Source organism: Nomascus leucogenys, chromosome 18 (genome assembly GCF_006542625.1).
Source record: "Nomascus leucogenys isolate Asia chromosome 18, Asia_NLE_v1, whole genome shotgun sequence".
Taxonomy (NCBI): Eukaryota; Metazoa; Chordata; class Mammalia; order Primates; family Hylobatidae; genus Nomascus; species Nomascus leucogenys.
This window is the reverse complement of record NC_044398.1, coordinates 87,439,331-87,463,537: the sequence shown is the minus strand read 5'-3', so window position 1 is coordinate 87,463,537 and position 24,207 is coordinate 87,439,331. Positions and strand designations below refer to the sequence as shown.

At 49.9% G+C, this 24,207-nt stretch overlaps 1 protein-coding gene across 1 annotated transcript in view; it reads left to right on the top strand.

Annotated features, from left to right (window-relative positions):
- ABCC1 (ATP binding cassette subfamily C member 1) overlaps window positions 1–24,207 on the top strand; it is a 150,016-nt gene that overhangs the window by 90,039 nt on the left and 35,770 nt on the right. The window contains exons 16-21 of the mRNA XM_030798043.1: window positions 889–1,065; window positions 4,114–4,281; window positions 7,684–7,867; window positions 15,808–15,837; window positions 19,547–19,637; window positions 23,475–23,610. Coding sequence (XP_030653903.1) covers window positions 889–1,065; window positions 4,114–4,281; window positions 7,684–7,867; window positions 15,808–15,837; window positions 19,547–19,637; window positions 23,475–23,610 — 786 coding nt within the window. The remainder of the gene's footprint in view (window positions 1–888; window positions 1,066–4,113; window positions 4,282–7,683; window positions 7,868–15,807; window positions 15,838–19,546; window positions 19,638–23,474; window positions 23,611–24,207) is intronic.

Here is a 24,207-nt window from a genome sequence, read left to right as displayed (position 1 = left end):
CTCTAGCCTTTATTCTCATGCTGTTTGTGATACCTGACATATGGAAATAAAAATAAACCTTTGAAATGGATGCTTTGATATAGGAGTCTTTGCTTCAATTTTTAGCAAGGATATTTCCTCAAGGATCCTTCCTGGATGTCCCAAACTAGGTCAGTCTTTTATTTTTAATTTTTTTGAGACAGGACCTTGCTCTGTGGTCCAGGCTGGAGTGCAGTGGCACGGTGCAATCTCAGCTCATGGTACCTCCATGTCCTGGGCTCAGGTGATCCTCTCACCTCAGCCTGCCAAGTAGCTGGGACTACGGATGCACAGCACCATGCCTGGCTAATTTTTCTATTTTTTTTTTTTTTTTTACAGACGGGGTTTCTCTATGTTGCCCAGGCTGGCTTTGAACTCCTGACCTCAAACAGTCTGCCTGCCTCAGCCTCCCAAAGTGCTGGGATTACAGGCATGAGCCACTGCACCTAGTCAAGTCAGACTCTTAAAAAGTGTCATATATCTTTTTCTCTTTGCATCCACCGTGACTGTAATCAAGTAGTTTTTGGTCATGTCAGGGACTTCCACTGTTTGGAATCAGGGGTTTTGATCACTGCTGTAGGCATTGAGTTAGTAGCTAGCTACTAAGTAAATAACTGTAATCTTATCACTGACGATATCAACTCTTTCACTCCTGATATTGGAGTCAGTGATTCGCCTGCTATGGGTTCTGACCCTAGCCCTGGCATCTGTTGTCCTTTGTGACTCAGTTTCCCTCTTGCTGAAGCAATAGTTGTGATGAAAATGACTTGTGAAGTGAGGCCCTCCTAGCAGGCAGGTGGGCCAGCTGCTGTCTCACTGATCAGATCTGTCTGTGTGTCTGTCTCACCTCCTTCTCCATTTGCAATTTAGGGCTCCGTGGCCTATGTGCCACAGCAGGCCTGGATTCAGAATGATTCTCTCCAAGAAAACATCCTTTTTGGATGTCAGCTGGAGGAACCATATTACAGGTCCGTGATACAGGCCTGTGCCCTCCTCCCAGACCTGGAAATCCTGCCCAGCGGGGATCGGACAGAGATTGGCGAGAAGGTCAGTATAGTTTCGATGTTGGCCCCTGAATCAGTCAGCTGTTGCTGGGTAACAAACACTCTCACAGTCTCAGTGGTCTGTGAGTCTACTGCAATCAGCTGACCCGGCAGGGCTCAGCTGGGTGGCTTTGCTGTGCTCTGCAGGCCAGCTGAGCTTGGGTCTAGGCTGTGGGTGTGGCTCAGGTCTCCCTTACAGAGCTTTTGCTGGGGACCGGGGTGAGTGGTCCACAGCTTTCCAAAGGGGGGCTCTTCTCATGGTGGCAGCAGAGGCCCAAGATAGGCCCCCCAAAAAGCATGCAATGTCCCTTAAAGTACAGTGTCCCTTCTACTCACAAAGCAAGTCACTTGGCCGAGCTCAAAGGCAAGGGACCAAGAAGGAAGTACATTCTACCTTTGTGGTCACATGACTGCAGAGTCACATGACAGAGGGCATGCTGTTGGGAGGAGGGGAGTTGATGATTCAGATGTTCACAGTCCCTGTCAAGATAGCCATAATACTGAAAATAGCACAATAGCTAACACTTACTGAGCATTTTCTCTTTCTTTTCTTTCTTTCTTTCTTTCTATTTATTTATTTATTTTTGAGATGGGGTCTTGCTCTGTTGCCCAGGCTGGAGTGCAGTGGCGCAAACTCAGCTCACTGCAACCTCTGCCTCCCGGGTTCAAGTGATTCTCCTGCCTCAGCCTCCTGAGTGGCTGGAATTACAGGTGCATATCACCACACTCGGCTAATTTTTGTATTTTTAGTTGAGGCGGGGTTTCACCATGTTGGCCAGGTTGGTCTCTAACTCCTGACCTCAAGTGATCTGCTGGCCTCAGCCTCTCAAAGTTCTTTTTTTTATTTGAGATGGAGTCTCTCTCTGTCACCCAGGCTAGAGTGTAGTGGCACAATCTTGGCTCATTGCAACCTCCGCCTCCCGCCTCCTGAGTTCAAGTGATTCTCCTCCCTCAGCATCTTGAGTACTTGGGACTACAGGCCCCTGCCACCATGCCCGGCTAATTTCTGTAATTTTAGTAGAGATGGGATTTCACTGTGTTGGCCATGCTGATCGTGAACTCCTGGCCTCAGGTTATCTGCCCGCCTCTGCCTCTCAAAATGCTGGGATTACAGATGTTAACCACCTTGCCTGACCTCTAACTTGAACATTTTCTGTATGCCGGGAACTATGCTAAACATTTTACACATAATTCTTCCTCACAGCAAGCCCATGGGTGGAATTTGTTATAACTAGGTAATCATTGAGGAAAAGGAGGCACAGAGAGGCCAAGTGACTCGCCTGAGGCCACACAGCCACAGACCTGCAGAGAGCATGGTTCCTGTGTCCATGTTCTTACCTGCTCATTTTGTCATCTCTAAAAGGGCCATTCTCTGTGCCTCTCACCACTGCAGAACCTCCCTCCTGCTGTGCTCCATCCCCCCCCCCCCCCCCCAGGTTTTCCTGCTGTTCCTCAGCAACCCCCAGCCCCTGCCCACCTCCACACCTTGGTCTGAGCCTTCTACGCCTGGGGTGCCTCCCTGCTGCCTGCCTGGCCACTTTGCTCTGGCACCTCATGGTGGTCGTCTGGTGTGTCCCCTCTTGGAAGACCAGGAGTGAAAAGCACCAGCCCATTTCTGTTTTTAGTTACAAGCCAGGGACTCCGTTGGCTTTCTTACTTGGTGAATGATGTTTAAAAATTGAGGTAAGTCTGCAGCTCCTTGGAAATAAAAAAAATAAATAAATAAAAATTATTGGCCAGGTGCAGTAGCTCACGCCTATAATCCCAGCACTTTGGGAGACCAAGGTGGGAGGATTGCATGAGGTCAGGAGTTCAAGACCAGCCTGGGCAACATGGTGAAAACCCATCTCTACTAAAAATACAAAAAGTTGCCTGGCATGGTGCAGTGCACCTGTGATCCCAGCCACTTAGGGGGCTGAGGTGAGAGGATTGCTTAAACCTGGGAGGCGGAGATTACAGTGAGCCGAGATTGTGCCACTGCACTCCAGCCTGGGCGACAGAGTGAGATTCTGTCTCCAAAAACAAAAAGAAGGCACCTGGCTGCCAGGACCCCACCTCAGTGCATTGGAGCCAGGGCAGGCATCTCAGGAGGGGCTGGGCAGTAACCTGTGATTTCCAGCCAAATAGGGAAATGACGTTGGCTTATCTGTCATGGTGGGAGCTGGCGCTGCTGCTGGTCCATGCATTGTCCTTCCTCCTGGTGACTGGGATGTGGGCTGGATTTCAGCATCCCCAGGCTGGAGCCGTGCTTCACCTATATGTGGCTTTGCCGGACAGTGACAGATCCAGAGTAAGCTGGCAAACACGGCAGCTGTCACCAGCAGCAGCAATAACAATAATATGACCATGTCCACTAGCGCCTTCCGTGAGATTAAGAGATCAGGGCCTTCCCACTGGCCAACATGATTTGGTGCCGTCAGCCACCCTTCGCTGAGCGCTCGCTGTGCGCCAGGTGCCCTGCCCAGCACCTCACGGGAGACACAGGTTTTGTCTTTTGCCCAGTTGACAGGTGGGGCTAAACCCTGTGCCTGTGATCCCATCCTTGGTGGTGGTGGAGCTGGTGCCTGGCTCCAGGTTTGTGCAGGCATGACCTCATGCCTTCAGCATCAAACTTAAAGAAGAGGAGGCGGGTGCAGCTCTGCAGGGCCTTCACCCTGGGCCTGCTGTGTCCTGAGCAGGCTCTGTGCCTTTGTTTCTTTCTTTTTTAAAGAGAAAGGGTCTCATTCTGTCACCCAGGCTGGAGTGCAGAGGCCCAGCCATGGCTCACTGCAGCCTCAAACTCCTGGGCTCAAGCCATCTTCCCACTCAGCCTCCTGAATAGCTGGAACTACAGGTGCACACCACCAGGCTTGGCTAATTTTTTCTTTTTTTTTTTTTTTTGTAGAGACGGTCTCCGTGTATTGCTCAGGCTGGTCTCAAATCCCTGGCCTCAAGCAATCCTTCCACCTCGGCCTCCCAAAGTACTGGGATCACACCACACTCGGCCTGCTTCTACGTATCCTGAGTCTCAAGGTTTCCCAGGAAACCCACTCCTGTGCATGTCTCTCCCCAGGGCGTGAACCTGTCTGGGGGCCAGAAGCAGCGCGTGAGCCTGGCCCGGGCCGTGTACTGCAACGCTGACGTTTACCTCTTCGATGATCCCCTCTCAGCAGTGGATGCCCACGTGGGAAAACACATCTTTGAAAATGTGATTGGCCCCAAGGGGATGCTGAAGAACAAGGTGCCTGCTGGCAGGGCGGGGCTTGGTGTCAGGCTGTCTCGCCCTTTGGTTAAGTCGGAACATGTCTCCTTTAGGAGTCCTTTACTTTCTCTGGCTTTCTTTGTTTTTAATTGGACTTTAAAGAACACATTTCTCATGCTTCTCTTGGAAGGCTTCCTAAGACAGCCGTCTTGTACTTTTCTTTATAGGGGTAAGTCCTCCGCGCAGAGTTAAATTCATTGCCTCTGCATGGCCAAGGGAGGCCTCTCTTCCTGATAAAGTCACAGGGCTGGCTTCTTAGCGGGGAATCCCACCCCAAGATATTGCCTGTGACCTAGCAGGCTGCATTTTCTTACTTGCAGAGGTGGCTGTGGGTGGAGGGATCGGAAAATTGCCACAACACCTTAACATGATAGGAAATAGTTCCTGTGTTCTTTTTATAGGGCAGGTGTGGTAATGGGTACACACTGGCTCTTTTTTCTCCCCCTGATTTTATTTTTTTGGGCGGAGTTTCGCTTTTGTTGCCCAGGCTGGAGTGCAATGGCATGATCTCGGCTCACTGCAACCTCTGCCTCCCGGGTTCAAGCAATTCTCTTGCTTTGGCCTCCCAAGTAGCTGGGATTACAGGTGCCCACCACCACGCCTGGCTAACTTTTTGCATTTTTAGTAGAGTTGAGGTTTCACCATGTTGGCCAGGCTGGTCTCGAACTCCTGACCTCAAGTGATCCACCTGCCTGGGTCTCCCACAGTGCTGGGATTACAGGCGTGAGCCACCACACCCGGCTGTTTCCCTTGATTTTAAAACTAACACATCCCCATGGGGGGGATATAGATTAAGAAAAACATGAAAAAGAAAAATGGAAGCAGTTACACACATTCCATTGGTTAGAGGTTTTATATTTCTTTCAAGTCTTTTTGCTGTGTGTGTAAACTTTTTAAATAGGGTTATCTTGTTACATGTATATATACAAGAAACATCATGCTACATGACCTCTTGTAATCATTCCCATACATACCACTAACATTCTGTGTAAACATATTTTAAAATAGTACAAAACATTTTTGAAAATTACTAGGTATTACATGCCCATTGTAACAAAATTGAAAAGTACAAGAATATGGATATATTCTTACAATATATGCATGTGTGTGTGTGTGTGTGTGTGCGTGTGTGTGTGCATGTATATAAACGAAATAAAGCTGGGCATGGCAAGTAATCCTAACACTTTTCGAGGCCTAGACCAGTGGATCACCTGAGGCCAGGAGTTCGAGACCAGCCTGGCCAACATGGTGAAACCGTGTCTCTACTAAAAATACAAAAATCAGCCAGGTGTGGTGGTGCATGGCTGTAATCCCAGCTGCTCGAGAAGCTGAGGCAGGAGAATCTCTTGAACCCGGGACATGGAGTTTGCAGTGAGCTGAGATTGCGCCCCTGCACTCTAGCCTGGGTAACAGAGGGAGACTCCATCTCAGGAAATATATATAAGTAAAGTAAACAAAATAGTCCCTCTTCATCCTGCATCCCTAATCTTTAATTATTCTCTTAGAGAGCAAGGGTTAGCAAATCTGGCCCACTGCCTGCTTTTTGTATGGCTCTTGAGCTAAGAATGATGTGTATATTTTTAAATAGAAGAAATCTAAACAGGAAGAATATTTTATGACATTTGAAAATGGTATTAAATTTAAATATCAGTGTCCACAAATAAAACTTTATTGGAACATGGCCATTGTATTTTTTCTTCTTTTTTTTTTTTTCTGGAGCCAGGGTTTTCCTCTGTTGTCCAGTGCCACAATCATGGCATGGTAGCCTCCAACAGTCTGCAGTGCCACAATCATGGCATGGTAGCCTCCAACTCCTCGGCTGAAGCAATCCTCCTGCCTTCTGAGTAGCTCCTGGGACCACAGGCATGCACCACCATGCCTGGCTAATTTATTTTTATTTGTATTTTTTTGTGTTGAGACAGGTCTCACTATGTTTCCCAGGCCGGCTGGGATTACAGGTGTGAGCCACCGCACGTGTCCTGTTCTTTAAAGCATCATCTACAGCTACTTCAACTCGGTAGAGCTGAGTTAGTGCCATGGCGACTGTAAGATCCATAAAGCTGAAAAGATTGACCGTTAGCTGTTTAAGGAAACATATGCTGACTTCTATTAATAGTTTGATGAATGTCTTCCCAAACTTTCAGATCTGCAGATAAAATGTATGCATGTGCATATTTTGTAGTGATTTTGGGGGTGGCTGACAGCTGGAGTTGTTTTAGAAAAAAATTAAGCCAGGGCTGGGCACAGTAGCTCATGCCTGTAATCCCAGCACATTTGTAAGCCAAGGCGGATGGATCGCTTCAGTTCAGGAGTTCAAGATGAGCCTGGGCAACATGATGAAACCCCTGTCTTGACAAAAAATACAAAAATTATCCGAACATGGTGGCACATAGCTGTAGTCCCAGCTACTTGGGAGGCTGAGGCAGGAGAATCGCTTGAACCAAGGAAGCATAGGTTGCGGTGAGCTGAGGTCGCACCATTGCACTCCAGCCTGGGTGACAGAGCGAGACCCTATCTCACAAAAAAAAAAAAAAAGAAGAAAAAAAATTAAGCCATTGGGCCGGATGCAGCGGCTTACACCTGTGATCCTAAAACTTTGGGAGGTCAAGATGGGCAGATTGCCTGAGCTCAAGAGTTTGAGACCATCCTGGGCAACATGGTGAAACTCCATCTCTACTAAAATACAAAAAAAAAAAAAATAAGCCAGGTGTGGTGGCGGGCGCCTGTAATCCCAGCTACGCGGGAGGCTGAGGCACGGGAATTGCTTGAACCCGGGAGGCAGAGGTTGCAGTGAGCCGAGACCTTGCCACTGCACTCCAGTCTGGACAACAAAGTGAAACTCTGCCTCAAAAAAAAAAAAAAAAAAAAAAAAAAGCCATTGCATACAAACTGTTTTGCTGCTGCGCCATCCTTTTATTCCTTTACGCACTTGTATGGTTCCCTCCCTACCTCTTGTCATTCAGGTTTTTGTTAAAAAATAACCTTCCCCATCACCTTTGTTAAAACTGTAAAACCTGCACGCTTAGTACACCCGTTCCCCTTTTTGCTGCGTTTTCACCATTCAGCAAGCACTATTCTACTAGTGTTCATTTCTCCTGCGTCCCTGGAATCTGGGGCAGGGGTCTTTGTTCCTTCCCCTTCCCCAGCTTTTAGCTCAGCACCTGAGGTGTGGCAGGCCCTTTGCACATGCATGTTAAAGGACCGTGTGCACAGGTTCAGCTGCTCCTGAATGCTGTTATCGCAGGTGCATGTCCCACCTTCAGACCTGAGTTCTGCCCGCCAGGTGTTGGTCGGCTCATTCCTCCTCTAGTCTTCACTCTGCCAAGCTAGGCAGTCTCACACATGTGCACTGACGTGGCCGGGTGTCCCCTTTGCCCACAGACGCGGATCTTGGTCACTCACAGCATGAGCTACTTGCCGCAGGTGGACGTCATCATCGTCATGAGTGGCGGCAAGATCTCTGAGATGGGTTCCTACCAGGAGCTGCTGGCCCGAGACGGCGCCTTCGCTGAGTTCCTGCGTACCTACGCCAGCACAGAGCAGGAGCAGGACCCAGAGGAGAACGGTAGGGGCAGCCCCAGGGATCCTCCCGCTCGGGTTGTCTGGTCCCTTGAAGGGCCACATTGGCCTCTTTGAGGTTGCCACCAGCCACTCGGGGAAGGCGGCTCATCAGGGCATGAGGGTGGGAGCTGGATGGAGCCCCCTAAAGAAGCAACGTGGAAAACCACCTTAGTCCGTGCAGCGCTGAATTGAGAGAGAGTCTCGGTGCTTTATGGCCAGGGGACGGGAGCCACCAGGCTTCAGCTCAGCTGACCTCAGGGCAGGGTCTAGCGTCTTCCTGGAACAAGACCTTGGACCTGATGAGTTTCAGGGTCCTTATGGCAAAAATGGGAATGATAGTAATTAAAGTCCTGGCTCTCGGGGCTGAGAGAAACTGAGGACATACGTGACACAAGAGATATGAGGGTTGTGAGGTGAAGCACAGAGTTAAGCTGGCAGGCTAGGGTTGGTGATGTCTGGGTTCAATCCCCAGATGTGTGACCTCAGGCCTGCCCTTCAGACCCATCTGAGCTTCACTTCCCTCCCTCATAAAGCAGTTCAGCAGGGCCAGACGTGGTGGTTCCCAACACTTGTAATCCCAACACATAGAGAGGCTGAGGTGGGAGGATCGCTCCAGCTTAGGAGTTTGAGACCATCCTTGGTAGCATGGCAAAACCTCATCTCTACAAAAAATACAAAAAATTTGCCAGGCGCAGAGGCTCACGCCTGTAATCCCAGCACTTTGGGAGGCTGAGGTGGGTGGATCACTTGAGGCAAGGAGGAGTTCAAGACCAGCCTGGCCAACATACTGAAACCCCAACTCTACAAAAAAAAAAAAAAAAAGTTCAGATACTATTAAGTGCTTTGAAGGGGGAAAAAAAAGACAATGCCGTGGGCTGAGGAGTGGTGGGTGTCATTGTGGCAGCTCAGGCAGGGGATAGGGAAACCCTCTCTGGGGAGGTTGCATTGACATGGGAAGGAGCCAGCAGGGAGAAGATGTGGGAACAGTGTTGTGGGCAGAGGGAACAGCAAGTGCAAAGGCCTCAGGACCAGCATTAGCTCAATTTGTTTACAAAACAAAAAGGCTGGTGTGGCCAGACCATGGTGTGCCAGGACATGGGGGGCAGGAGAAGAGGTCAGCACAGTGATTGTCCTGCAGGGCCTTCCAGGTGGGTTTTGGTCTAACTGCCCTGGGAAGCCACTGAATGTCAGAGAGGCAAAGTGACCAGCCCCAGGATACACAGCAGCTGCTGGCAGGGTTGGTTCTCAAGTTGGTCTCTGAGTTTCTCATCCTCTGTCTGGGGTGGGAGCTCCTTCTCTGCAGAGGTCCTAGTGGTCTCTAATAAGTGCTTTCTTGAGATGTAATTCACACACATAGGCTAGGCGCAGTGGCTCATGCCTGTAATCCCAGCACTGTGGGAGGCTGACGCAGGTGGATCACCTGAGGTCAGGAGTTCGAGACCAGCCTGGCCAACATGATGAAACCCCGTCTCTACTAAAAATACAAAAATTATCCTGGCATGGTGGTGCATGCCTATAGGCCCAGCTACAGGGGATGCTCAGGTAGGAGAGTAGTTTGAACCTGGGAGGCAGAGGTTGCAGTGAACCGAGATCGTGCCACTACACTCCAGCTTGGGCAACAGAGCAAGACTTAGTCTGAAAAAAAACACAAACAAAAAACCAAAAAAAAAAAAAAAAATTCATACAACATACAATTAACCCACTTAAATCACACAATCCAACCATCACCACAATCAAGTTTAGAACTTTTTTTAATCACCCCCAAAAGAAACCCCAATCCATCAGCCATGACTCCCTGTTTTCCCCAGCACCCCCCAAGCCCTAGGCAACCACTAATCTTTCTCTCTCTCTTGATTTGCTTATTCTGGACATTTCATATAAATGGCATCACAATAGGTGGAATGTTATAACTGGCGGCTTTTACACTTAGCGTGGTGTTTTCAAGGTTCAACTATGTTGTAGCTTCATTTCCTTTTATTGTGGAATAATATGCCATTGTGCAGATAGACCACACTGTGTTGATCTGTTCACTGGTTGATGGACATTCGGGTTTTTTCCACTTTCTGACTCTTATGAATACTGTTGTCATGAGCCCTGGTGGTTTTAAAGGAAAAGTTTGTGGCCAGGTGTGATGGTTTGTGCCTGTAATCCCAGCACTTTGGGAGGCCAAGGCGGGTGGATCACTTGAAGTCAGGAGTTCAAGACCAGCCTGGGCAGCATGGTGAAACCTCGTCTCTACTAAAAGTACAAAAATTAGCTGGCATGGTGGTGCACACCTGTAGACCCGGCTATTCGGGAGGCTGAGGTGGGGGTATCGCTTGAGCCTGGGAGCCAGAGGCTGCTGTGAGCCAAAATCATGCCACTGCACTCCATCTGGCCTGGATGACAGAGCAAGACCATGTCTCAAAAAAAAGTTGGATTTTTGTTTCTTGCCAGTGCACGATAGCTGACATTCCCTTCCGCTTTTAAAGTCTTTGATTAGACTGAATTTCTGCATGTTCATTCCCTTGTGTTTGGGAAGTTCTACCTTGAGTCTAGCCTGTTTCTTCTTGCTGCAGAATCCCCCTTTATCTCTCTCTCAGCCCGAGCAATGCGTTGTGGCAACTTCTTGGTGACTTTTTCACTGACCTGCTTGGCAGGCTACTTTTAGGTGAAAATACCCTTTGTGCTTTCTAAATCGAAGTGTGTGGGTTTAGCTGAATCTTTTGCCCAGCATGAGGTCTCTCTCTCTACCCTTCCATCCAGGTGAGCAAAAAATGTCCTTAAACTCTGTTGGCCCCAGTTAGGTTCCGCACCCCCCTTCCTTTCCCAGCTGCTAGAGTATCCAAGCAGTGTATACAGAACCTGGAAGGCTGTCGGTTGCTTTGTGATTTTTGTACACATCAGCACTTAATTTGGTGATGCAAATGCCGCCCACCACCCTGGCACCTCATCGTTCATTTCCCCAGTTTGACCTCCCCACCTCCTGCCTTTGAGGTTATGTAGAAGTGGTTGGCAGTGAGTCTTACGTTAAACTGGGGCACCCCCCCCCCCCACCACCCACCCTTTTCCATTGCTCTGGAGGAGCCCTGGCTATAAAGTCTTGACATCAGGGTCTGGTCTTGCCCAGCCTTAGCCAACTCGAAGCGCCAATGACCTTGGGTTTGTTTAAACCACATTTTTGGCTCTTCCTAAAGGGGAACTTTTTTCCTTGTTGGATTAATCAGCTCTTTTTTTTAGAACACCCAGGCTGAAGGGGGGCAGGTGTTGGTATTTGGTTTGGGAGGATCCTTGAGGGGAGATGGGCAGGAACCAGGCTTGTGAGTGGGGCGGTACCGACCTCTCTTCTGGGATATTCGATTTACTGATTTCTAAGAAATATATCTTTTTTACTGTTTGTCTCTCTCTCTCCTTTTTTTTTTTTTTGAAACTTTTAATGGCATTCCTTTTATTCCTAATTTATTCCCATGCCATAAGCTTTTGTTTCTTCAATTTCTTCTGGGATATATTTTTCTTCTGTGCAGCCTCCCCTTCCAGTTTAGGAACAATTTGTTCCCTTTCAGGCAGGATCATCTGGATGTGGCAGGGTGAGCTCACGTATGGGTTAATCTGACCGACCCTGAGCTCTGTAGGTCCGGCGGCGCATCTTAGGTGCTTTGTTCAGCTGGATATGCTCAAGGACCAGAGAATCTGCATCTGAACCCTTAAGCTCAGCGTGACGCTGTATTTTTAAGCATGTGCAGCAGAAATTCAGTGCTCTTTTTGGGCTGCTGACCTTGTGGCCAGCCCCACTTCTTGGCCTGGGCACACCTACCAACTCCATCATTATAATGTCAGAATGGTACATGTTGTTTCTGTAAAGTGGCATGTTTCTGATACTTCGTGGCCTTTTGTATGTGCGTACCTTGATGGCCTGGACACTTTCAGGATGCTCTTTTGGTTTTTGTTTTTTTTTTTTTTGAGATGGAGTCTCGCTCTGTTGCCCAGGCTGGAGTGCAGTGGCATGATCTTGGCTCACTGCAACCTCCGCCTCCCAGGTTCAAGAAATTCTTGTGCCTCAGCCTCTCGAGTAGCTGGAGTTACAGGCCTGTGCCACCACGCCCGGCTAATTTTTGTATTTTTAGTAGAGACGGGGTTTCACCATGTTGACGAGGCTGGTCTCGAACTCCTGGCCTCAAGGGATCCTCCTGCCTCAGCCTCCCAAAGTGTTGGAATTACAGGCATGAGCCACCATGCCCGGCCTCACAAATGTTCTTAAGGTGAACATGAAGGTTTGAACCTCTTGATCTGCATGATTCTGTGGGGTTTTCTGGATCAAGTGAATAGTGAACCATTTTCACAGATTGCCTCAAGCCACTTACGGGAAAAAAATTTTAAGGGATTTAAAAAAACGGATCATTAACCTTCATACCTGGAAGGTAAAACACATCTTTATGACTCTGGTTTCTTTCTTAGGAACCTAATACCTATAGCAGTGGTTTTCCATCGGGGGCAAATTGCCCCCACCCTGGGGACAATTGGCGGCAATGTTTGGAGACATGTTTGGATGTCACAACTGGAGTGGGGTTTGCCCCTGGCAGGCAACCAAGGTAGAGGCCAGCGATGTCACTGAACATCCTACAGCACTCAAGACGAATTCCTCCTTACCCTGCCCCCTGTGACAGAGAATTCCCTCGGACATCCAGAGCACCAAGAGCAAGAAGCCCTGTGTGCTCCGACTTCACACTGCTGAATTCTTCCCTTGTCCTCTTGGGAGAAGGATCTTTATTCCAACAATGTGGCCATTTGTCTGTTTTAAACAATTTTATTTGTATATTTTTATGTTTTTTTGTAGAGATGGGATATCACTCTGTTGCCCAGGCTGGTCTTGAACTCCTGGGCTCAAGCGATACTCCCACCTTGACCTCCCAAAATGCTGGGATTACAAGCATGAGTCACGGCACCTGGCCTGTGGCCATTTTTCAAAACCTTGCTTGAACCATCTGTTAACCTCATGGCAAATATTTTTCCCTGTTAAGTATTTACCGAGTTTTTTCTTAATGATTAGAAAAGCAACATGTGCTCATCATAGACATTTGCAAACTACAGAAGAGTACAAAGAATCAGGAAAAAAGGTGGCTCATATCTGTAATGCCAGGACTTTGGGAGGCCAAGGTAGGCGGATCACCTGAGGTCAGGAGTTTGAGACCAGCCTGGCCAACATGGTGAAACCCCATCTCTACTAAAAATACAAAAATATCAGGAGGCTGAGGCAGGAGAATAGCGTGAACCCAGGGGGCAGAGCTTGCAGTGAGCCAAGATTGTGCCACTGCACTCTAGCCTGGGTAACAGAGCGAGACTCTGTCTAAAAAAAAAAGTCCCGAAAAAGAACATCCTTCTGCCCTCACTGCCCAGAAGGGGAGCTGCTGTTAGCTTTGGCATCTTTTTCACCTGTCCTTCCTTCCTAGGCCTTTTCCCTTGACAGGATTGAGAGCATATCATAGAGTTTTCTCATCTCCTGCCACCGTTTGATTTCTTTTCTTAACAATGGGCCATAAGCACCTCCCCAAGTTACAGAAATTGGTTGTCAGCACAGAGCAGCTGCCGAGAGAGTTCATCAGACAGACCCCCACATTCCTTCTGGCTGTCCTCAGAGGCCGGATTTCTTCCTCTTTTGAGGTTGAAGAGCTTTCTCTGCCGAGGCTGGGGGAGGAGGTCGGTGAGGCAGCCAGTGAATGCCGTTTTTGGTCAAAAATGAGGCGTTGACTATAAAGCTGTGAGTTGAATTCATCCCTCCGGGAAGGCTGGCCTGCTGGACCTCGCCCAAGCAGAGTTCCAGAACCTTCTTGAGTAAAGGCAGTGTTGGTAGAATAAACAGTGAGAGGGCTGGCAGCGGAATACACAGACCCGGGGCAGCACTTAACGTGGGTCAAGGGTAGAAACAGCACCTGGCTTGACAGCATCCAAAACCCAGCACCTGGTGGTTGCATGAACTCCGTGACAGTCATTGAATTTCAAGTTTCACGTGTTTGCTTTAAAAAAAGAGAAAGAATTCTTGCTACTTTATAGCATTCTCCACCCTAGCCCCCAGCCTTCATTTCTCTCTTCTTCCCTGCTTTGATTTCTTTGTGGCACTTACTGCTGCCTGGAGTAAATTACGGATCTACTTGTTTGTTTATTGTTGGTCTCTTCCTTTGGAATTTAAGATCTGAGGGTTTTTTTGTTTGTTTTTTGTTTGTTTGTTTTGTTTTCTTTGTTTTGGGAGTTTCACTCTGTTGCCCAGGCTGGAGTGCAGTGGTGCGATCTCGGCTCACTGCAACCTCCGCCTCCCGGGTTCAAGTGATTCTCCTGCCGCAGCCTCCCAAGTAGCTGGGATTACGGATGCCCGTCACCACACCCGGCTAATTTTTGTATTTTTAGTAGAGACGGCGTTTTGCCACATTGGTCAGGCTGGTCTCGAACTCTGGACCTCAAGTGATCCACCTGCCTCAGCCTCCCAAAGTGCTGGGATTACAGGCATGAGCCATAGCGCCCGGCTGCTCTGAGGGCTTTTTGGTTGTCTCTCCATCCCCAGGACTAAGAAGAGAGCCTGACACATAGTAGACACTCAGTAAATGTGTTAAATAAGTGAGTGGATGAATCGCGCCTTGGCTGTTCAAGGCATGTCCTGCATAAGCAGTGGGTAGGCTGGAGGGCTTTGGATGTTTACACAGCAGCATAAATACCTCAGACTAGGAGAAAATAGGAGTGGATTTCACCCCTTTCTCAGGTCTGCTTTAGAAACCAGCTTTGTCAGTCCTGCCTATGAGAGGGGCCCCTCTGGCAATGGGAAGTCAGCTCTGCTTCTTGACTGTACACTTGTCAGTCTGTCAGGTGTGTACCGAGTGCCTGCTGTGTGCCACAAGGCCACCTGGTACGTGAGCCTCTGTGTGGAATGGTGCCCCCCCACCTTGAGTTGTGCAGTGTGCATCCTGTGTAACTGCACTTGGCCACCTGCTGTGCCAGGTGCTGGTAATACAGTGATGGATAAGACCCACTTCACGCCCTTGAGAGCTCACAGTCTGATGGGAGAGACAAACACCAAACAATTAAGGGTATCACAGTGCTAAATGCAGTGATGGAGGGGTGCTTGAGGGCCTGGGAAATCCCAGAGAAGGAGCCCCCATCCCAGCCTGGGAGGGTCCAGGGTGATATCTGGGCTAAGTCACCTTCTCTTCTCCTCTTGGGTACATGTGCCTCTGACTCTGAGTGGGGCCAGCCCCTCTCAGGAGCAATGTCTGTCCTCAAAGGGGCTGGAGCTGATGCCCATGCCACCTCCCAGTGTCATGCCTGGCCTGCCTACTGTAACACTTTCTTTTCCTCTCCTGCGTAAAAACAAGCCTGAAGACTGAAGGTTGGTCTGCATTATTTGTTTAGCTCTATTTATGGTTAAACACAGTTATGACTTTGGGCAGGCATGGTGGCTCACGCCTGTAATCCTAGCACTTTGGGAGGCCAAGGCAGGTGTATCACCTGAGGTCAGGAGTTTGAGACCAGCCTGGCCAACATGGCAAAACCCTTTCTCTACTAAAAATACAAAAATTAGCCAGGTGTGGTGGCGGGCACCTGTAATCCCAGATATTTGGGAGGCTGAGGCTGGAGAATCGCTTGAACCTGGGTGGCGGAGGTTGCAGTGAGCTAAGATCACACCACTTCCCTCCAGCCTGGGCTAAAGAGTGAAACTCTGTCACAAACAAACAAACAAAAACCCAACACAGTTATGACTTTGGAGAAAGGGGTTGGTCTTGGGCAGTGTGCTTGTCCCAGATCCACCCAGCACGGTGTGGGATGAGGAAACTGAGGCAGAAATGGAGCAGACCCTTCAGCCATTCTTGCCCCTCCCCCTTTAGGAAAGACAGTCCCTTCACTCCTTTATTTAGATAAGAGGCTTAGGGTGGGAGTTTTGCTTTGCTTCTTAATAATATCTTGGGTCTTCTGAATTCCCAGGCAGCAAAGTGATGGACGAGGAGGAAGCAGGTCAGTACTGCCCAGGTTGGAGTTGGCTCGGCTCATAGAATGAGGCCAGAGACGGGCGGAGACTGTCACTGCATGTCTGGGGAGGTGCCCTCAGATGTCTGTGTTTTCACCCCTCCGGTTGTTCACTGGTTCATTAGCACACATTTACTGGGTACCTACTGTGTGTCTGGCGTTGAGGCTGGCACTGGGGGATACAGCCTGAGTCCCCAGATCTGTTTGTTGTCACTGATGACCTTGGATAAGCTTTACTGTTTCATGCGTCACGTTACCGTGACCAGCATGCCTCGAGGGGACCATGCTTATGAAGTGCCTGGCACACAGTGGATGGACAATAAATGGCAACAGTTTGATTGTGAGCTGCCACCCATGCATCCTGGGGCACAGTCAAGACACACGTGGGCCCAGACAATGCAGGGTGATCAGCGCCTGTTGGGGAACTACAGCAGGTGGTGGTGGGGACCGTGAAGAGGGATGTCACCTAGTGGAATTCCAGTGGCCAGACTGGACCCGTCCCTCCTGCCTTCTGCAGTGTGTGGCTTAGGGTCCCAGCCAAGGGCTTTTTTGTAAGCAGCAGAAGCTGAATCTTGCCACCTTAAACAAACAGAGGGTGTTTCCTGGAAGGATACCAGGTAACTCATGAATCAAAGGCAGAACCGAGCAAGTAGGACTCAGGAAATGGGAACTCTGGGAGACTAGACTCTTTTAGGACAGGTGAACTTGAACTGTCCTTGATCCTTGTAGACCACTGACGATGGTTCAAATCCTGGGAGAGGGGCTTTTATGGGGCAACCTCAGATAGTGCCCACCTTGGCTGGGGGAATCTGAGGCACCCTGATTGACAGGCCCACCAAGGCTGTAGGAAGAGGGAGAGCTGATCCCTTCAAAAAGCCAACAGGGGGCCAGGCGCAGTGGCTCACACCTGTAACCCCAGTACTCTGGGAGGCCGAGGTGGGTGGATCACCTGAGGTCAGGGGTTTGAGACCAGCCTGGCCAACATGGTGAAACCCCGTCTCTACTAGAAATACAAAAGAATTAGCCAGGCACAGTGGTGCATGCCTGTAATCCCAGCTTCCTGGGAGGCTGGGCTGGGAGGATCGATTGAACCCAAGAGGCAGAGGTTGCAGTGAGCCAAGATCGCACCACTGCACTCCAGCCTGGGCGGCAGAGAAGACCTTGTCTCAAGACAAGAAAAAAAAGAAAAAGGCTGACAGGATGGTGGACTAACTGATGTTCAGATTCCTCCTCTTAGGCGCTTGGTCCTCCTCCATGCAGAGTGGAATTTTCCAGCTGCCCAGTTCAACCTGTGGGCTAACTGGTGGGTTGAGAGGGTGAGGCAGCCTTAGCGAGCACTGCATGCCTGCAGAAGCTCCTAGCTGACCGTGGTGGCTGTGCTCAGTGAGGAACAGGAGAAGTGAAGGCTGAGGCTTATAGGAGGGCGGCCTGAGGCTGCTGTTAGGAGAGGGGGGGCTCTCTGCGGCATGCAGCCTCCAGATGGGGGTCCCTGGGAGTGTTCTGGAACATTCTTATCCCTGCACAGAGAAAGGTGGTTAAGGGCGTGGCTGGTTCCCAGTGTCACGCATGTGTGTGAGGACTGGCTGGTATCACTCTTCCTTCCTGGGTGATGTGGCTATTTGTGTTTTGTTTATTTGTTTGTTTTTTAATTTAGTGTTTAGTTAGTTTAGACAAAACAGATGCTGACATTAAAGGGAATGTTTAAAGCAGACGTTCTCAGTTCCTTGCTGTGCCTAGAATTCTCTGTAGAACGTGTTTAAAAATGTATTTAGTAATAAGCAACACGGGGTTGCCATCACTGAACAGTTGCTGTGCCAGGCACTACGTGTGATCTCGTTTCACCCTCTTGTGAATGAAGGTTGGGTCTGCTGCTGTTCCTGTTTTGCAGATGTGGAAGATGAGGCTCAGAGAGGTTTATCATTTCCCCAAGGCACACAGCCAGGAAGTGAGAGAACATGTCCCACACATCACAGTTACTAGAGCGTGCTCTAATTGAGAGTCACAGCAGGGGCTGGGCTGGACACGAGGGCACCTGCTCATTTTTTAATTTTAATTTTTTGGGTTTTTTTTCTTTTATTCGTATTTTTAGATTTTTTTTTATTTTTATTTTTTAGTTTTTTTGAGACAGAGTCTCGCTCTGTTGCCCAGGCTGGAGTGTAGTAGCACGATCTCAGCTCACTGCAACCTCTGCCTCCCAGGTTCAAGCGATTCTAGAGCCTCAGCCTCCCGAGTAGCTGGGATTACAGGGACGCACCACCACGCCCAGCTAATTTTTGTATTTTTAGAATAGAGATGGGGTTTTTCCATGTTGGCCAGGCTGGTCTCGAACTCCTGGCCTCAAGCAATCTGCCCGCCTCGGCCTCGAAAGTGCTGGGGATTACAGGCATGAGCCACCATACCCGACCGCCAACTGCTCATTTATACAGCCCCCTGTGACTCATTTACAACCAAGACTGAGAATCCCTGGCATGGAGTGCCTCCCTGAGTCCAGGAATGATCTGCAGCCCCCTCTTCCCTTCCAGGTGTGTCTGTGTCTCCCTGTGGCTATTTCTGCAAGATTTTGCATTTTTGAGCTCTGCTTTTATTCGTGTCACCCGAGCATGTTCCCAGGGTCACCCTGACTGTGCTGCTGGCTGCATATTTATCACTTTTGTATTTTCTGTCCTTTGTCCTCTCCCACCTTTCCTGGGGTCAGCCCTTTGGTGCCTTACGTTGTGCTGCTTTCTCTCCTGGCACCAAAGAATGAGGCAGTCAGTGCAGAATGGGGGCAGTAGTCATCATCATCACTGAGTTATTGTGAACCGGGAAAGAGATATGATCTGTTTTGACACAACACACAGTGCCCAAGTGCACTTGATAAATGTTGGCTGTCATTGTCATTGTTGATGTTCTGGTGATTATTGTTGATGCTGGGTGGATTCTTCCTGGGATCAGGGCAGATATCCAGCTGCTGTGTCCCTTGGTGTCCTTATCAGGGTCCTTCCTAAGTCTGCAACCAAGGCATCTGCCAGGGCTGGAGTCTCATCTGAAGACTCAATCAGGGAAGGGTCCACTTTGAAGCTCACCTGGTTGTTGGCAGAACTCGGTTCCCCAGTTGTTGAAATGTTGAAATACTTTATTACTGTGGAAACAGCCACTACCCCAGGTACCTTTTACCCTGAACTCTTGGGACCTCACTGTGGTCTAGGAACTGAAGGGTTAACTCCTGGCACTACAGGGGTCTCTGGGCCTCTGCCTGTTGGCTGATGCCCTTGTCAAATTGGTTATCTATGTGAATATCACCTCTTCTTTCAATGCTTGGGAATCACGGGGCTATGCCCTTTCCCTCATGCGGTTCCTTGCATCCTGGTCCTAGGAAGTGAGCTTAACACAGCAGAGCTACTGTTTTCTGGGCTGGGTTTTACCCATTGCTGCTGGCGCAGGATGCTGGCTCAGGCCCAGTGCCCTCAGTGGATGGAGCCCTCTGCACTGTTGCAAAGCACTGTCCCTACCCCAAGGGACTGAGCTCCAGATACCACCCGCCCCACAACCAGACAGCCTGTTCATGGCCTCTGCAGAGCAGGTCTCCTACTTTCTGATCATCCTGGTGGCCAGGTGCTCTGCGGTTTCCTCCCTGAAGTGGCCGGTTTTTGTTGCCCTTGGTTTTAGCATCTGGCTCGTGTAACCCCACTTGCCCCCTTTGTCTCTCTTCTGCCAGGGGTCACGGGCGTCAGCGGTCCAGGGAAGGAAGCAAAGCAAATGGAGAATGGCATGCTGGTGACGGACAGTGCAGGGAAGCAACTGCAGAGGTAAGGGCGGGGAGGGAGGCCCCAACCCGAGGACCCTGCCCTGCCAATGGGCGGACAAGAGGAGGGACAAAAAAAGGCCTCAGCCCCCTGGGGTCCTGGAAGGCCTGGGCTATCTACCTTCCCTCCCAAATCCTCCAAGGACCTTGCTTTTCAGAGTACAGAGGCCCAAAGAAGGAATGTGGCACTTTTCTTGCCAGGTGGCACAACTCACACAGGCCTCATGATTTAACCATCTGTCCACGCTTCTGACACTCGCGTTCCCTCCATGGCGTGGGTCTTCACTCAGGTCTCTTGGTGGGGCCTGGAAGGTTCAGGCTTTGTGAAGTAGCATTCGATTTAAAACTGTCTCAAGGCCAGGTGTGGTGGCTCATGTTTGTAATCTCAGCACTTTGGGAGGTTGAGGCAGGAGGATCGCTTGAGGCCAGGTGTTTGAGACCACACTGGGCAAGACCCCATCTCTACAAAAGAGGAAGTATGCTTGTGTTTGATTATAGAGGGCTTCCTTAGATCCCTGGGGATTAATAGCGTATGCAGTATATTAACCATACTAGCTTTTAAAAAACTGGCTAAGTCGGCCAGGCATGGTGGCTCATGCCTATAATCTCAGCACTTTGGGAGGCTGAGGCGGGCGGATCACCTGAGGACAGGAGTTGAAGACCAGCCTGGCCAACATGATGAAACCCTGTCTCTACTAAAGATACAAAAATTAGCCCGGCACAGTGGCAGGCACCTGTGGTCCCAGCTACTCGGGAGGCTGAGGCACGAGAATCGCTTGAACCCAGGAGGTGGAGATTGCAGTGAGCCGAGATGGCGCCATGGCACTCCAGCCTGGGTGACAGAGCGAGACTCCATCTCAAAAAACAAAAACAAAACAAAAAACAACAACAGAAAACAGCAAAACAGCAACAAAAATTGACAAAGTCAGAGCCTAAACATACCTGACCGTGGAGATTTGAGAAAGGATCGCGGACCTGCAGTTGCTATGGGGTCAGGAGAGGGCAAAGACGATGCAGCCTAGCACTGTGCCTGGAACAGACACACACTTGGTAGATGTCGCTTTTGCCATTGTTATCATCTTGTGTCCGGAATTGGTGGGTTCTTGGTCTCACTGACTTCAAGAATGAAGCCGTGGACCCTTGCAATGAGTATTACAGTTCTTAAAGGCAGCGTGTCTGGAGTTTGTTCCTTCTGCTGTTTGGATGTGTTTGGAGTTTGTTCCTTCTGGTGGGTTCATGGTCTCGCTGGCTTCAGGAGTGAAGCTACAGACCTTCGCGGTGAGTGTTACAGCTCATAAGGCAGCGCATCTGGAGTCTTTCATTCCTCCCGCTGGGTTTGTGGTCTTGCTGTCTTCAGGAGTGAAGCTGCAGACCTTCATGGTGAGTGTTACAGCTCATAAAGGCAATGTGGACCCAAAGAGTGAGCAGCAGCAAGATTTATTGCAAAGAGTGAAACAACAAAGCTTCCACAGTGTGGAAGGGGACCCGAGCGGGTTGCCACTGCTGGCTGTGGCAGCCTGCTTTTATTCTCTTATCTGGCCCCACCCACATCCTGCTGATTAGTCCATTTTACAGAGAGCCAATTGGTCTGTTTTACAGGGAGCTGATTGGTCTGTTTTGACAGGGTATGTTTATTGGTATGTTTATAATCCCTGAGCTAGATAAAAAAGTTGTCCACATCCCCACTAGATTAGCTAGATACGGAGTGTTGATTGGTGCATTCACAAACCCTGAGCTAGACACAGGGTGCTGATTGGTGTGTTTACAAACCTTGATTGGTGTATTTACAATCCCTTAGCTAGTCATAAAGGTTCTCCAAGTCTGCACCAGACTCAAGAGCCCAGCTGGCTTCACCCAGTGGATCCCACGCCGGGGCCGCAGGTGGAGCTGCCTGCCAGTCCCGCACCGTGTGCCCTCAATCCTCAGCCCTTGGGCAGCCGATAGGACTGGGTGCCGTGGAGCAGGGGGCGGCACTCGTCGGGGAGGCTCGGGCCACGCGGGAGCGCATGGCAGGGAGTGGGGGAGGCTCGCATGGCGGCCTGCAGGTCCCGAGCCCTGTCCCGCAGGGAGGCAGCTAAGGCCTGGCGAGAAATCGAGCGCAGTAGCTGCTGGCCCAGGTGCTAAGCCCCTCACTGCCCGGGGCCGGCCGGCCATTCTGGGTGCAGGGCTCACGGATCCCACACCCACCTGGAACTAGCGCTGGCCTGCAAGTGCTGTCTGCAGCCCTGGTTCCCGCCCCCGCCTCTCCTTCCACACCTCCCCGCAAGCTGAGAGAGCTGGCTTTGGCCTTGGCCAGCCCAGAAAGGGGTCCCACAGTGCAGCAGCGGGCTGAAGGGCTCCTCAAGTGCGGCCAGAGTGGGCGCCAAGGCCGAGGAGGCGCCGAGAGTGAGCGAGGGCTGTGAGGGCTGCCAGCATGTTGTCATCTCTCAATCTTACACAGCCTAAATTCTAGTGAGAGACTCCAGACAGTGCATGAGTGTAGAAGGATGTAAGATTTTCTGTCGAGGTGTGTGGATTTGTGAAGTCCTAGGTCATGAAGCAGGAAGCCCCACCTCCCCATCTGAATTCTAGATTTCGTCCAGAGTTGGTTCTGATTCTTCCCTCTGCCACTCCCTGAAAACTCACTCTTGCTTTCGGATTTGATGGCCACTTCCACCTCACTAGGCCTTAACTAAAGACCTTTGCACAGATCTCATGGGTAAGGAGAGGTTACCCACCCCCTGGCCCTAGTTGAAAGAGGGGAGGTGGTGGAGGTTTATTCGGCCTTCAGAAAGTGTTTTCAGGGGACACAGTTCTGGGGGTGCAGGGATGACAGGGATGACTCACATGGGGCTCCTGACCTCAGTTAGCTTGTAATCTTGTGCAGGAGTCAAGTAGGTAGAGGAAAGTGTAGAAGTTTCCACGGCAGTGAGCCACAGCTGTGTTTTGCATGGCCTCCATTGTTTCGTTTCTTTTTTTTTTTTTGACATGAGTCTCCCTCTGTCGCCCAGGCTAGAGTGTGGTGTGCGGTGGCGCGATGTCAGCCACTGAAGATAAAACTGTGGGCAACGCAATCTGTGATAATCTCTCGGGGTCTGCATAAAGCTGATGACCGCTGATGTGCAAAAAGTGCATTTTATTTATTTATCTATTTATTTTTTTGAAGACAGGGTCTTACTCTGTTGCTGAGGCTGGAGTGCAGTGGTGCAATCACGGCTCGCTGCAACTTCTGCCTCTGGGATTCAAGTGATTCTCCTGCCTCAACCTCTCGAGTAGTTGGTATGGTACCATGCCTGGCTAATTTTTGTATTTTTAGTAGAGACAAGGTTTCACCATGTTGGCCAGGCTAGTGTTGAACTCCTGGCCTCAAGTGATCCGCCCGTCTTGGCCTCCCAAAGTGCTGGGATTACAGGTGTGAGCCTCTGCACCTGGCCAAATAATGCTTTCTGAGTAACACGCTTGCTTGAAGGAGCAGTCAGGGCAAGATGCCACCCCAGCGTCCACCACATTTGTAAAACAAGAAAATCGAACTAGCTGGGTACTTTGCCCTGTGCTTTTCATCATGTGTTACATTTTGAATCTTTTTCATGTTTGAAAAATGATCTACGATATGCTCTGTTTTATCTTTTATTGGCTTTTTTTTTTTGAGATCAATTCTAATTGATCTATAACCCTGGGGAATGACATGGTGGGGTGTGGTGCACATGTGCACATATTCATATATATGTTTACATGTGTGCATGTAGAAACACTCCACCTCTTATGCCATGGTTCAGACCCACAGTAGCAGTGCCAGCAGGGAGCCCTCTGACCCTGCCCAAGGCATCCATGCGGTTGACACCCTTGTGCTTTGCTTCTCCAGACAGCTCAGCAGCTCCTCCTCCTATAGCGGGGACATCAGCAGGCACCACAGCAGCACCGCAGAACTGCAGAAAGCTGGGGCCAAGAAGGAGGAGACCTGGAAGCTGGTGGAGGCTGACAAGGCGCAGACGGGGCAGGTGAGATTCGCTCCTTAAATGACGATAGTGGCTGGAGTTTATAGAGCGCCCACTGTGCACTGGGCACTGTGCAAAGTGCCTTGTCTATGTTAAGTCGCCTGTCCATCACAACACACCGCTGAAAGTACTGTTTCCAGCACCAGAAACTGAGGCCAGAGAGGCTAAGTGACTTACCCAAGGTCACCGCTGGTCAGCGGCAGAACTGGGATTTGAACCCTGGCAGACTCCAGGGTTAGTACTTGTAGTCTCTGCTCTTCTGACTGCCTGAGCAACTCAGGGGGTCTCATTTGCTAGAGGCGAGCTGGATGCCTTAAATCAGGGCTTCCTGCAATCTGGGGTTCAGTTGTGCATGAGATGGTGTCCAGTTGTGCACAGACACATTAAATGACAGATGAATGTTTGTTTCATTTCTTCTTTTTGTTTTTGTTTTTTTGAGACAGAGTCTCACTCTGTTGCCAAGGCTGGAGTGCAGTGGTGTGATCTGGGCTCACTACAACCTCTGCCTCCTGGGTTCAAGCAATTTTCCTGCCTCAGCCTCCTGAGTAGCTGGGATTACAGAAACTCGCCACCTCGCCGAGGTAATTTTTGTATTTTTAG